We start from the raw sequence: 13,139 nt of genomic DNA, 5'->3' as shown, positions 1-13,139 counted from the left end.
AACATAAATGTCATATTTGCAATAAAGAAGACCTTCCATATCAGAATGCGCTGTTCCTGGCTCAGGCTGTCAGCTTATCCTTGCTTTACCTCTGTTTCCATGGTCACAAAATTGTCCTGATTAAACCTTAGGTCAAGGGAGGTTGCAGTGTTAAGAATGTTTTGTAGTTGTATGTCTTTGTACTGTCTCTTTAGATCGTGTCCTATTTTCTTTCAGCGGTTCTGCAAGGCTGTCACACAGAAGAATATCTTCTCAGTTGGGGCAGGACCGAAGGAAGGTTACGGACTTGCTCTCCACTTAATGCATCCGTGAGGTCGCTCAGTGGGGCAAGAACATCTCTCACCATCTCAAGTATACTAATGTCACGGCCCTTGGGCTACCACATCCTCCAGTTTGCAAGAATAGCAGATGGTTGGCTACTGTTCGGCCTGATGGCAGAGGCAGGCCTCGCAGCCTCATGCATTGTCACAACCGCGGGAAGCTCGCATATATCGGCTGTTAATACACACCCTGTCATGCATTAATGCATACATACAAAACTGGATTATAGCCTCCTGCCTACCCCTTTGCACTCTCATCAGTGCCCCATAACGGCAGTTTAAAGTACCTGACCCGGCTCTAGACAATTCTGTATTTGATATATAGAGTATTTGATGTATAGAATTTGTGTCACTATCCAAATACTTATGGAGGGCGCTGTATGCCAACTACTTCAGCAATTAACTAAATTAATACTTAACAAAATTGAAACATTGAGACCAGAGTGCAGATCTTCCATCAAGACAGACAAGTGACCGGTATACTGTGTGCAGAGTGGACCATATAAAAGAAACCCACAGAAATTAGTTTCTTGAAAAAGTTTATTTTACAAAACAAGCACAAAAACAGTATTGATACAAAAGTATAAAAAAGGTACAAAAGTTTACTTGAGATGACAGCATACAAAATGGCACTGTTGATATGATGGAATACACTGATGGCATTATCTAAGTTTTTTTTCCAAGGCATCGTATTATTTTACCATTACATAAAAAGATATCATTTTGTTAAGTTCATTACCTTCATTGACTGCTGCATAGGTTAATTCTTAACAGTTTGAAGGTTTTGAATTTGATCGAAGGCTCAATCTTCTACAATGAACACTGAACAGACCATAAATCAACCTTATTTGAAATTACATTGAAAAGCAAGACAAGCCCAACAATCTACAGGTTTCAGTGTCAGGGTGAGATTTGCTATTCAACGATGGGAAAATAACCCAGAATTCAGGAGTCTCAAGCTGTTTTCTGACAACTCCACAAATGATTAGATGCTAATTTCATAGTGTCTCTGATAAGATGTATATATAAAAAATAATAATTGATTGCCACTAGTTAAAAAAACATTACAAACGATTAAACAATTAACAGTCCTCACTATGAATGAGTCCCTTAATAAATGCAAGCATCAGAAAAGACAACAGCAGTAAACGTAATACTTCTTAAACTCTTAGGTTGGTCTAAGCAGTCAATAAGGCTTAGTTTTGCACTTCCAAGAGTGGTAGCCTACTAACGTATGTCCAACAAACAAAAGGGAAAAACAGAAACGAGATCAAAAGCATGTCTTCAGTTCAAGACAAGATCAGAATTCACATGTATTCAAGCATTACCCAGGTTTTTTTTGTATCCTTTGGACAAAGGCAAAGAAAGACTTTCAGTTCCCTGACTTGGCAACAGATTTGGGGGAGGGGTTTATGGGGGGGTGGGGTTAACATCTTTTTTTTTTTTTTCTATTATGTACTATTTCTAGAATGTTGGTGTGCCACACAGGTGAGCATCTAGCCTACATCTGCTGTTACTGAGATTAATGGAATAGTCTGTCCAATTGTTAACAGATGCATGGGACATGGATTCACCCAAAGATATTCATTCTACACCCTCCCCCTTCCCAAACTCTGTTGTAGTCAGGACCAAAAACCCTTAGAGTACCTGTTTCTTTTGCTCAAGAAGAGATAGCCCTTGTCCATTAGCCTACTAGTTCACAGCTACAAGCAGACTCGCTGTGGTTCCATCTTCCTGACGAAACACAACGTTCTCCACAAACCTCAAGTTTGACATATTTGCACTACTGTTGACCTGTCCTTAAAATATTGGAATGGCTGAAATGTAAACTCCAGAAGAGGTTTAAGGCAAACTTGAGATGCTCCCCTCGATAATCCAACAGAGAGGAGAAACAGCAAACAGGGGAATCACTTGTATTCCTAAATGACAACAAATAAAACAAAATAGCACAGCTGCCCTGAGAGAGATGGATAGGCAAGAGGTCTTGTTCTGCAAACAGTTTGTGGGCACTTTGGATATTCAGACGGACAAGTGGTCAAGTATAGCTTGGCAACATTTACTCCATAAATTCAGCGTTTTCCATGATGTTCACTGGCCTTAATACTGAAAGGCGTGTGGATTCATCCTCCTCGAGTACATCCACACAAACACATTCACTCTGGCCACAAGATGCTCTTATTCCCCCTCACTGTCCCAGATGCAAGAGTCTATCCTTTGATGGTAAGTTGAGGCGATTATCCATTTAGGCTCGGAGACCTGAGGGAAAAGAGACAATTCTTAGTGGCAGTCTCCAGAAGCAGATAATTGTGCTTTATCCACTGTATACACCCCATACACAAAATTGTAAAAATTGTGACTACTGAAAACAGTACACAAAATTAAAATGTTAGATGTTCATTCAAATTAAAATCTAAATATTAGATTCTTGCCTAAAGCAAGAATGTGACAATCGTACAGTAAAAAAAAAAAAAAAAAAAGTTAAACTGATGCAACACAAAAAACCCTACTTAACTATTGGGTAAAATTGTAGGCATCATCTTATTGTGACCCATAGCAGAGCCTAGATACTCACCCTTATCACATTTTTCGCTTTGTTTCTCCTGGGCGAAGTTGAGGCGGTTCTGCTCCACGGCAGTTCCGTTGGACTCTGGACTGCTGCTGCGCGGGCTGCTCTCGTCGTTCTGGTAGGCCAGGTCCAGGTGCTGCTGGGCCAGCTTCAGGTGCCGCCTCAGCCTCTCCAGCTCCCGCGACGACGTCTCGTCCCCAAACGATTCACGGCCCGAGTCGCCCAGGTTGTCCCGGAAGCCCAGCTTCCCGCAGGGGTCCTTCTTCAACGCAGTGCTGTACCCTGGAGGGGCGGTAGGCACCTGGCGGCACAGAGAGGGGCGTTGACTGGCTAGGCGGTGGGGGGTTGGTGGTGGGGAGCGCGGGCGGCAGAAGCAGTCCCGGATACCGCTGAAACCCAGGTGCAGGATCTCCAGAAGAGTAAACAGCAGGCAGAGAGCGCTCACTGCATACATGATGAGCAGGAAGATGGTCTTCTCAGTGGGGCGAGAGACAAAGCAGTCCACCGTGTGAGGGCAAGGGGAGCGTGTGCACACGTACGACGGCACTACCTCCAGGCCGTACAGGATGTACTGGCCGAAAAGGAAAGAGGCCTCAAAAGTGGCGCGCGACAGCAGCTGGAAGACGTACACCTTCATCAGGCCGTCGCGCTTTATGCGCCTGCGCCCGTCGTGCTTTTTGCTGGGCTTCTCCGCCGACGCCTCCTTCTCCACCTCAATCTCCTCCGAGATCATGGGGTCCTCCTCCCCATTGTCTTCCGCCTCCTCGTAGTCCCGGTTGGCCCCTCGGCTCACAATGGGCATCCTCTTCCTCCCGCGGGGCCTGTACTCATCGTCCTCCATGCGGGCGATCTTGTGCATGGCAAAGCCCAGGTACATGATGGTGGGGCAGGTGATCATAATGACCTGGAAGACCCAGAAGCGGATGTGCGAGAGCGGGGCGAAGGCGTCGTAGCACACGTTCTCGCACCCGGGCTGCTGCGTGTTGCAGACAAACTTGCTCTGTTCATCATAGTAGATGGATTCGCCACCCACTGCAGTCAGCACGATGCGGAAGACGATGAGAAGCGTGAGCCAGATTTTGCCGACAAAGGTGGAGTGGTTGGAGATCTCGTCCAGGAGACGCGTAAGGAAACTCCAGCTCATGGTGCCTCTGGGGTGGGGGGAGGCCTCTCAGATCTGCAGAGACGGAAGGGAGAGAGATGTTCAGTGACATGTACAATAAACTGAAGGAGCTCCTGGGTGGTTTTCAAAGCAACAGTTTAATTTCGAAATCATTTCCGTACCATTTCATTTACGGCCTGATCAACAGTGTCTAATTGATTCTCTATTCATGAGGGATCCTACAAAGACGAAGGTAGGCCTATTCTTTCTGAAATGAACTTGAACTAATACATGCCACTGAGTCTGTCATTGAATGTTTCACTTTTAGTATGTCTTGTCTTATCTGTTGTGCCTGTGCACTTTATCTGTCTCACCGCAGGAGAGTGAAACGTTCTCTCGATTCCTTCGTATGTCTTGACATGTGAAGAATTGACAATAAAGCCACTTTGACTTTTGACTCAATTCAATTTATTGTGTAACTTCAAGAAATGTTTGAATTTGAGCTGATTTTAACAGTGCCTTAGCAAAGGGTGTGAATACTTATGCAAAACAGGCCATCGCAGTTAAAAAAAATAAATTAAAAAAAATCACTGAAAGTGTCCAGTATGCTGTTTAGATCTGTGGGGAAAAATCCTAAATAATTAATTAACTGCATTTCAAATTCATGAGGCAACAAGAAGGTGAAATTGTGTTGGTGGAAAGTTCTGCAAGTCACTATGTGGAGGCTATTCTCTGGCTACCTAAAACCATACCAGCATTGATTCCCACGGCAAGTTTCAAACATACTAGACCAATTAATTGCCAGAGAATCAATTTCATTGAAAGGAGGAAGTGAATGCATGACTATTTGGTGGGGAACAAAGACTGATTGTCAAATTCTCTCAAGTAGCATTCTCATCAATGAGTCACATGCCTATGAAAGTAGACAAACTCACTGCTTGTAAGCTGCGCAAATACAGCAGTCGTTAGTGATGTATGCATGCAGGACCATCAACAAAATGTAAACAATGGGGGAAATGCATTTTAACACGCACTTGATTTGGATTATCCATCTATTGTGCTCAAGGTATGCCTTCAATTTCATACATAATTTGTTTACCCAATCTCCTGTCAAGAAATCAATAAAATAAGCGATTATTGCTTTGGTCATGGCGTACAGCACTAGTTCTACTCTCAACGTCATTTGAGAGTCATATTAATGCTAATCTAGGAGTTTGTCTCATTTTTGGAATCAAAATCTGATGGCTGTTTAAACCAGTGCTGGCAAATGATAAACTATTCAAACTTCCACTACCACACTTCCATCCCTCCACAAGTACCATTGGATAGATCTGACAAAATCTGATCAACTATGGTAACTGCCACATATGTCCACAAGATGGCATTACCAGCAAGCCTCAAGTCTAACCGAGCCATCCATTGGAGTTTTGAGCAATGTGGATTGTGCCAGCCTTTCCCTCTGATGGCACATGCTTGAGCAAGGGCCTTTTGCAATCCTTGAATAGGTGCCAATGCTGGAATGCTTTATCACAAGAGGAATGTCATTACAGCTGTGGAATCTAACCATGTTCCGACTTGTGTAAGCAGGAGTTCAGAGAGAGAACACATTTAAACAAGCACACTCCCTTGTTGAGGCAGCATATAATGTTCTGGAGAATAGTGTCAAGCAAACAAACAAACAAATGTACTATGACCTTCAATGCATGTTTGAAGCCTTTAAAAGTTTCTGGAAATATAATAGGTCAGAAGAATTCCACACCAGTCAAAATGTTTTAGGAATGGATGAATCACAAACAACTGAAAACAGAAGTTGTGTTGAGCCGTTGGAGACACTTTGCTGAGTCATATGCCCAAGAGAAAACGTGACTAATGGGAAACCTTCCACACAGTGAAGCTTCTTGGTCCCTATAGTTGTACCTTTATAACAACTGTTTTATAACACACACGTTGTAATGCCTTAGACTTAATTACCCGCAAAGCAATTGCTTAACCAGTTCATCACTAATCAACTGCCTCAACTGGTTCTCATGAGATGTTCCAAGTTCAATCAGAACAGAACTGATATCATTTGGAAAACATGTTGTTCATGAAAACAATTGTAGAATAAATGAACAATGCAAAAATCCATCAGAAAACTCAGTCCGAAAATGGTATTATGACAACGCAGCCTGTGAATGTCGCACATACATTATTTATTGCCAGAATAGTCTTGTTCTTGAAAAAAGATGTTTGTCTAGTGAATTAGACTGTTTTGAGTGACTGAAAACCGTTCGTCTTATGAGCACTCTGTCGCAGTTAAAATCCAATACATCCTAGCCCTCCTAAAGACCTCTTCACCCCCACTACCCCCCTGTACAAGTTTCTCTCCTGTTAATAAAAAAAATGGATTACTTTATCTTATGATGACTGATGGATAGATGATTCACTTACTTAAACAAATGTATTTGTTGTAAGCCACTTTGGATAAAGGCATCTGCTAAATCCGTTAATGTAAACGCAAAGGTTACTCGTTTCAGAACAAGACAGATTGTCCGATTTCAATGAAAAAAAACCTGGAGTCTACCTGTTTGCGTTCGCCTTTAGCACCAACGGCAAGGCTTCAGAACCGGCGGTAGGGCCCAGTTAGACTCCTGAGGGAAACAAGTGGACCCTCTATATTACCACATCCCCCCTACACTATGTTACTATACCTGCAAAATCAACAGGGTGTAGAAGCGCAAACTGTTTACTATAGATTCAGAAGTAGGCGGGTTCAGTGTAATTTTATGCTCCAAGGCCACTTCAAGAAATGTATGCATGATACGCCATTTGCCCTAAGCACAAGGAGGATTAGAAAGGCTACGTTTGAACTCTTGTATGTCTGAAAAAATAAAGAAATGTAGGCCTAGATCAATAAAAAAAATGTAATTGACATCCTCTGCAGAGAGAGGCAAAATAGCCTTTTTGATGTCACAGTAGTGAGTGCCGAGATTCCCTCAGTGCCAGTACTACTTGTGAGGGCTACGGGGACACCCCTCCCCCCCCCTTTCAAGAGTCCTCAACATGACCAACAGCTACAGATGGGCTCGTCTTGAATGAAAAGGCATTCATCAACCAAATAACAGTGGAATCCTGGTGGGTTGTTTGTGTCCCATGGAATCCTTCAACTCTGCATATCACTTCCGTTAGAGTGAAATGTCAAGGCACAAGGGATATTTTCGCAATATAAGAGGGTTTGATTTTTATTTATTTTTTTTAATCAATGACCCACTCTGTCACTCATAATGTAGGTTAACGGTCAGGCACAGCCCAGGGCTAAGAGGAACTGACAGAGCTGAATTTGACCGAGTGACCCCCCTCCCCAGTGGTTTAACCACATATTCCTCCCAACTCCCCTTGATCTTCCCCTCCCAGCCCTCACTAGTCGTCAAATAAGTGCAATTTGTACTTAGAGTGTAAGTGACACATCGGTTTCCGCAGAACCCTACAATTGTGTGCCTACGAAGTGCTGTCTCATCCCAGCTGGTGCACAGACAGCCCTGTGACTGAGCATGACAGAGGCTTTGTGGCCCTTACACAAGGACCGGCCCATTCCAACGACTCCCTTCTGTGTACAACTGGATATTTAGTCTTAGGGGTCAGTGACAGTGCCTCACACCAAGTTGTGTCTAGCCTAATTCATTTTTTTCATAACGAGGGACGATGAGTGAGGGCAAGAGAGGTGGGGATTCAGTCACAACATGGAACCTTATGGGCAGCTAACCTACTGTTGAGAGCAAGAGAGAAAGTAAGGTTCTGCAGAGGGTTACAAATAAGCAGTGTTGGATAGCTAGCTACCCAATGTATGACATCTTTTTCATACCTTTTGGGTCCATAATGACAGTTATCTGGTCAAAAGAACACAGCCTCAATCAGCCTACTTTAAAGCATCTTAACTAGCATAACTTTGGAAAAGCAATGTCGGAAAGGGGTCTTTGAAAGGACATATCTAAAGACCTGGAACCAAACAGACTTCATGTTGAGCTATTTGACCGATCTCAAATAAAGTCCAGCCCTTAGTATTTGATGGGTGTAGCCTAACTACTATGATACTAGTAAGCCTGCCCACTCCTCTCATATTCCCATAGGTGGCAGGGGCCAGACATGAGTCAATTTGAGCAGAGGTCGAAAGGTAACCAGTTACACCACTGAACCAGGCAGAACAGAAAGGCTTTGTACTCCCACATCTGGGAGAATAGCCTCTCTCACCCAAAGGCACTTTCTGTGTGTCCTGGCGGCGGTGTGGGGCACAGCTGCAATCAAAAGCCACTAGTGTCCAAATGAGAAAATATGTTCAGAAAAATGTTAAAACCCATTGTAGAAAAACTAAGAGATTATCTTAAAATAATACAGCTCTGTAGCCAGTAAGGTTGGGCAATATCTAAAATTTAAATATTGATTGGTTTGGACCTGTGAGATGACCTATAACCTGGAACAGCCTGTTCACACCTGCCACTGGTATCATGGTTGGTCAGTCCCAGAAGTCTCATCTGCTCCTCAAACCTTTTTCTCCAATACATTTCGAGAATGATCAATGAGAACATTGAGAATAGATGGTGAAAGGATGAAATGAGACGAGTTTTGGCCCCGATATGACGGCAGGTATATATAAATAATAATAATGTTTTCAGTAAAGAGGGATTTTTATTTACTTTTTAAACGTGTTAGAAGTGTGGACATTAACTCTGCAGTGGGTTTACTGAAACCGGGAATAAGAGAGGTATGGACGAGGGTACATGCCTATGAGCAAGAATGTCTCCAACTGTAGTCTGGACCAATGTGGACTATCCGGAGTAGGTAAATGGTTAAAACCATGTGTAAATGACCAGTCCACATCCAGCCTGGCTACCAAGGACTGGGGTAAAAACGGTAGTCCTCGTCCTGCAGCAGTGCCTTCTGCTTCCATCACCTTTATAGCCAGCGACCAAACGGTGGCTCATCCAAATCACACGCCGTTTCGCTAGCAAACCAACAGTAATGACTGACTATACCAAATACTCAATCCTGCAAAACTACAATACAACGAAACAATTCAGCATGTAGCATATAACAGTTGGAAGGAGCCCTAGGCGAAACGTGGCTAAATCACCGTTTGTTGCAATTACTATTAGCAAGACGGCTAGCGTTAGCGGTTAAAGGCGCAACTCGTTTATTGGTGCAACTTACAAACAAGTATTGTGCTGTAAATACTTGTTAGTAATACAGCTATAAATCTTACCTTGAAGGGCAAGTTTCTCAATCCTTCGAAGGCAGCACTCTCCAAAAAACGTTCCTAATTGCCAGAGCGTTTCCCCTCTTCTCTCCACAACAGACAATGGAGTACCATGTGTTCGTCTCCTCAAGTCGGGGTTCCAGCTAAATACTGGGGGGAAGACTAGTGGGGAAGACAAAGAATCTCCCAAAATCCCTCGTTCTCCTCCCCGCCTCTCCGCACCCCATCCTATAGGAGTCTTTCCACGAAATCTGAGAGGAGGAACTTCAGCTACGATCTTCTTTATCATTCCTGATGCAATCTCCCAAACTATTTCGTTTCAGGAATGATTTCATGAATTACGCTTTTAAATGTACGATGTGTAATGTCCATTACATAGGCTAGTAGTTTGTCCATTGTGTCCCGAGTTCGCTGATGGCAGTGTAATGAAATGGATAGGCTGCCTCACTGTTGTCGCTGAAGCAAGATATTTTTGTTGGCATTTACACTTGCATTGAACATAATCTAGCTATCATGTTCTTTACTTTAGTATGCCTGCTATCTGGACGATTTGTCTATTCAATACAACAACAACAACAACAAAAACAACACAATCTGAAATATCCTAATTATAAAACAAACAAACAATATTCTGCTTTAAAAAATGTGGGTTAACCTTTAATGTAAACAAAACGAACAATAAACATCGTTTCAGACGTTACTTAACAATTTAATTTCAATAAACAGAACAGCATATGCCCATGATCAAATGAAGGTAATGGTGGCTTTTTTAAACCAAGGTTATCACATAGCTACCTAGACAAGGAATTGAATGATAAATTATTTTTTTTATTCCCACAGTGAGATCTAAACAGGTGCATATTTGCCAGTCATGTTGGTTGTACAATCTACATTGTTTCTATGGGACGCGTGGCAGCTGATAAATTGGACCTTCAAACTCCCTCTTCCTGTTGTAATGGGTTTTCGGAAGTAGTTGTTATCTGAGATTTTTCCTCCCACACACTTTCATTAGCAAGATAGGGGAGGGCATCCTTCTCCCCAGCCTTCCACACATTGTGTCCCTTGTTTTGAAACTCGAGCCACAATGGTGGCTCCTGTGTCCTGAGTGAGAGCTGCTGCAGCTCCGATGGTGGAGGTGGGTACGTGTGGCTGAGGTAAATTGGTTTCAGGGAGAGAAAGAGAGTTCCGCTCCGTCTAGACCATGATTTATTTGTCCTCTTCAGAAATAAAAGGGGTCATGAATTGGAACACTTAGGAAGTGAATCATTGGCACTTCACTCATGCTCAGCATGTACAGGTCTGATGCTAATTCCGAGGAGTGTGAAAAATGTTACCATCCACACAAAGACATCAGCTTCACACTCAAGGTAGCCTCTGTTGGAAACGCTAGGTGTGAAATGAATGACATAGAGCAAAGGACAACAGATCTGTGAGGAACCTAATTGTTATTCTTATGTCTGTATACCGGCCCAGGTATGTAAAAAAAAAAGAGCACACTGAAGAAACAGAAACTAGGAGAGGGATGAGAATGGATGTGGAGAAGGGAACCCTTCGCCAAGGAAGTTATCTCAAAAGGAAGTGATGGGTTTACCAGACGTTTCAGGGGGCGTATAGTGTCGTGAGAAGACATCTGGCTACACCACCAGTCCGATTTATCAGCCAAGCAGTGGCATTACGCTCAGATTTGAGGTATACGAATGTCTGATAAATCAAATGTGAATTTGACTAAGATTCCAATGGACCATATAAAGCATCTGCATATTCCCCAGGTATTAGGCTTTATTAGGCTTGTACTGAGCACCAATGACATTTTTCAGTTATCTTAACAAAGTCCTGATCCTTGAGCCAGTCAAAATAACATTGCTCTTTCTGTATTCACAGAAATGCAAACTTTTATGGCAAAGCATTGTTTAATTTTGCTTGTTAGGAAATTGCTAAGAAAGCAGATTTATTGTAATTTCCCAAATTGCTTGCGACTAACTGCCATGCTTTGATTGCTATGTTTTGTTTCAGCCTTCTGTTATCTGGTCATGGCTGTTGGTTGCTAAAAGCACATAGAGCTGGTTTTCAGAATCAGAATCAGAATTATTTTATTTGGCCAAGTATATTTGCACATACAGGAACTTGACTTGGTGAGGTTGTTGCATGGACATAAAAAAAGTCATTAATTTCATTGTTTTACACAGTGCCATCCATAAGTATTGTGTTGTCTTCTTCTAGCTCAATACTCCAACAGTTTGTATTTGAAATCAAAATGTATAGTAGAGATACTCAGCTTTATGATAGCAATGTTGTTTGATTTCAAATCCAAACTGCTGGAAAAATGCTTCCTCTTTCGTATACTTATGGAGGGCAGTGTATTTACTGCAGACAGGAGGTCAGAGCAGAAATGTTTTTTCCCCTTCCCCCTTCTTGGGGAGCCCTCAATTGTGCTTTCATTCATGGGCTTTTATCTGTGTATGTGTGTGTGTGTGTGTGTGTGTTGGTGGGGGGTCCTCATTAACCACCCTGCAACCACCAGATTGCAGTTTAGGAAAACAGGTACTTCAGAGCTTCTTGGTTCTTGACGGTTCAAAAATCCATAACCATCTTATTAATCAACATTCTCATTACCTTTTACAAGATTTTTCTGGTGTCCTGGAATTTAGGCTATAGGGCAGATTGCCTTGTGGCCTTGGCCTGTAGCCAAGTTCTCAAATTCTCAGAATAACCCTATACGACTAAAGAAATTCATACCTTGGGTAAGACGTGGGGCAAAGTTTTGAAGCTGCCAAGTCAACACTCAATTTCACATGTCGCAAATAAATTAATATGTTCATAGATTTTTTAAATGCTCAGAATGAAACAGCCAAACGCCAGCGATGCAGAGCCAATAGAATTGTGTGATAAGCTGTCAAATGTTGTAATATTGACCAGGCTTGATACGCTCCAGATTGGATTGTTGATACGCACATTTGCTTCGACCACAAATGTAATGTTATTGAAGTGCTTTGACCAGGAGTTGCCTTCATTTCTCCCTGACCCAGAGCAGTTGAATCATCCCCTTGTGATGTTTGCCATCCTCTCTGCCGCTTTTACATTATCACAATAATACTGGTCTACAAACAATTAAAAGTGGAAAAAAAAGAGGAACAGAGAGTCTCCCTGTGCCTCTGCTCCGGACCTGTAGCGGTTGAGTCAGCTCCTCGTGATGTTCGCCTTCCTCTCTGCCGCTTATAGTAGAGAGGCACTGCTTTTGCAAACCCTACCCGACACACGGCTTGTGCCTGAACACTGGTGCAAGTTCTGCTGTAAGAGACCACCGTTTCCCCATCAGGGAGCTGCGTCAGCTCTTGTGTCATTCGGTGTAACGGGGTGAAGAGGGGCCCCAACAAAGAGGGAGAAGTATGGCCTAGATCTCCACATGACAATCATGAGCACAGCACAAAGAACATCATTGTGAACAAACTTCAACTTGAAATTGGGAGTTGTCTCTGTCTTGTGATGAGACTGTTCACTGTAATAGCAGTGAGTGGTAGTGTCAATGTTTCACTGAACGTCACTTATTTAGCGATATATTGTTGCTATTTGTTTTTTATGTCCATGCACCAACCTCACCAAGTCAATTTCCTGTATGTGCAAATATACTTGGCCAAATAAAATAATTCTGATTCTGATTCTTAAATTCAAAATCTGTGTGAGAACAACATCTTTTCTATAACATGCCCATGTTAAAAGTTGTCTGTATTGGTAACAAGGCAACAAATCCATTGACTTGGAATTGCATTCCATTCTTCAAAGCACCAGAGGAAGTACACACACACGCACACACACACACACACACACACTCACACACTAAGCCCTTAGTCATGCTGGAGTGCTTTGTGGCAGTTGAGTTGGAGTCTGGCACGTTCTCCCACTGGTTCTAATGTTTCACTCACA

General features: G+C 42.7%; 1 protein-coding gene across 1 annotated transcript; it reads right to left on the bottom strand.

The window, feature by feature from the left end:
* Positions 1-505: 505 nt before the first annotated feature.
* Positions 506-9,483, bottom strand: gjc4b (gap junction protein gamma 4b). The gene is made up of 3 exons (XM_083682130.1): positions 9,225-9,483; positions 2,893-4,063; positions 506-2,576 (listed from the first exon to the last, which is right to left on the bottom strand). Exons 2-3 carry the CDS (start codon positions 4,028-4,030, stop codon positions 2,563-2,565), a joined length of 1,152 nt encoding a protein of 383 aa, XP_083538256.1. The 5' UTR covers positions 4,031-4,063; positions 9,225-9,483; the 3' UTR covers positions 506-2,562.
* Positions 9,484-13,139: the final 3,656 nt, after the last annotated feature.

Source organism: Argentina silus (assembly GCF_951799395.1).
Source record: "Argentina silus genome assembly, chromosome: 12".
Taxonomy (NCBI): Eukaryota; Metazoa; Chordata; class Actinopteri; order Argentiniformes; family Argentinidae; genus Argentina; species Argentina silus.
Note: the sequence above shows the minus strand (reverse complement) of the source record. Positions and strands in the feature narration are given on the sequence as shown.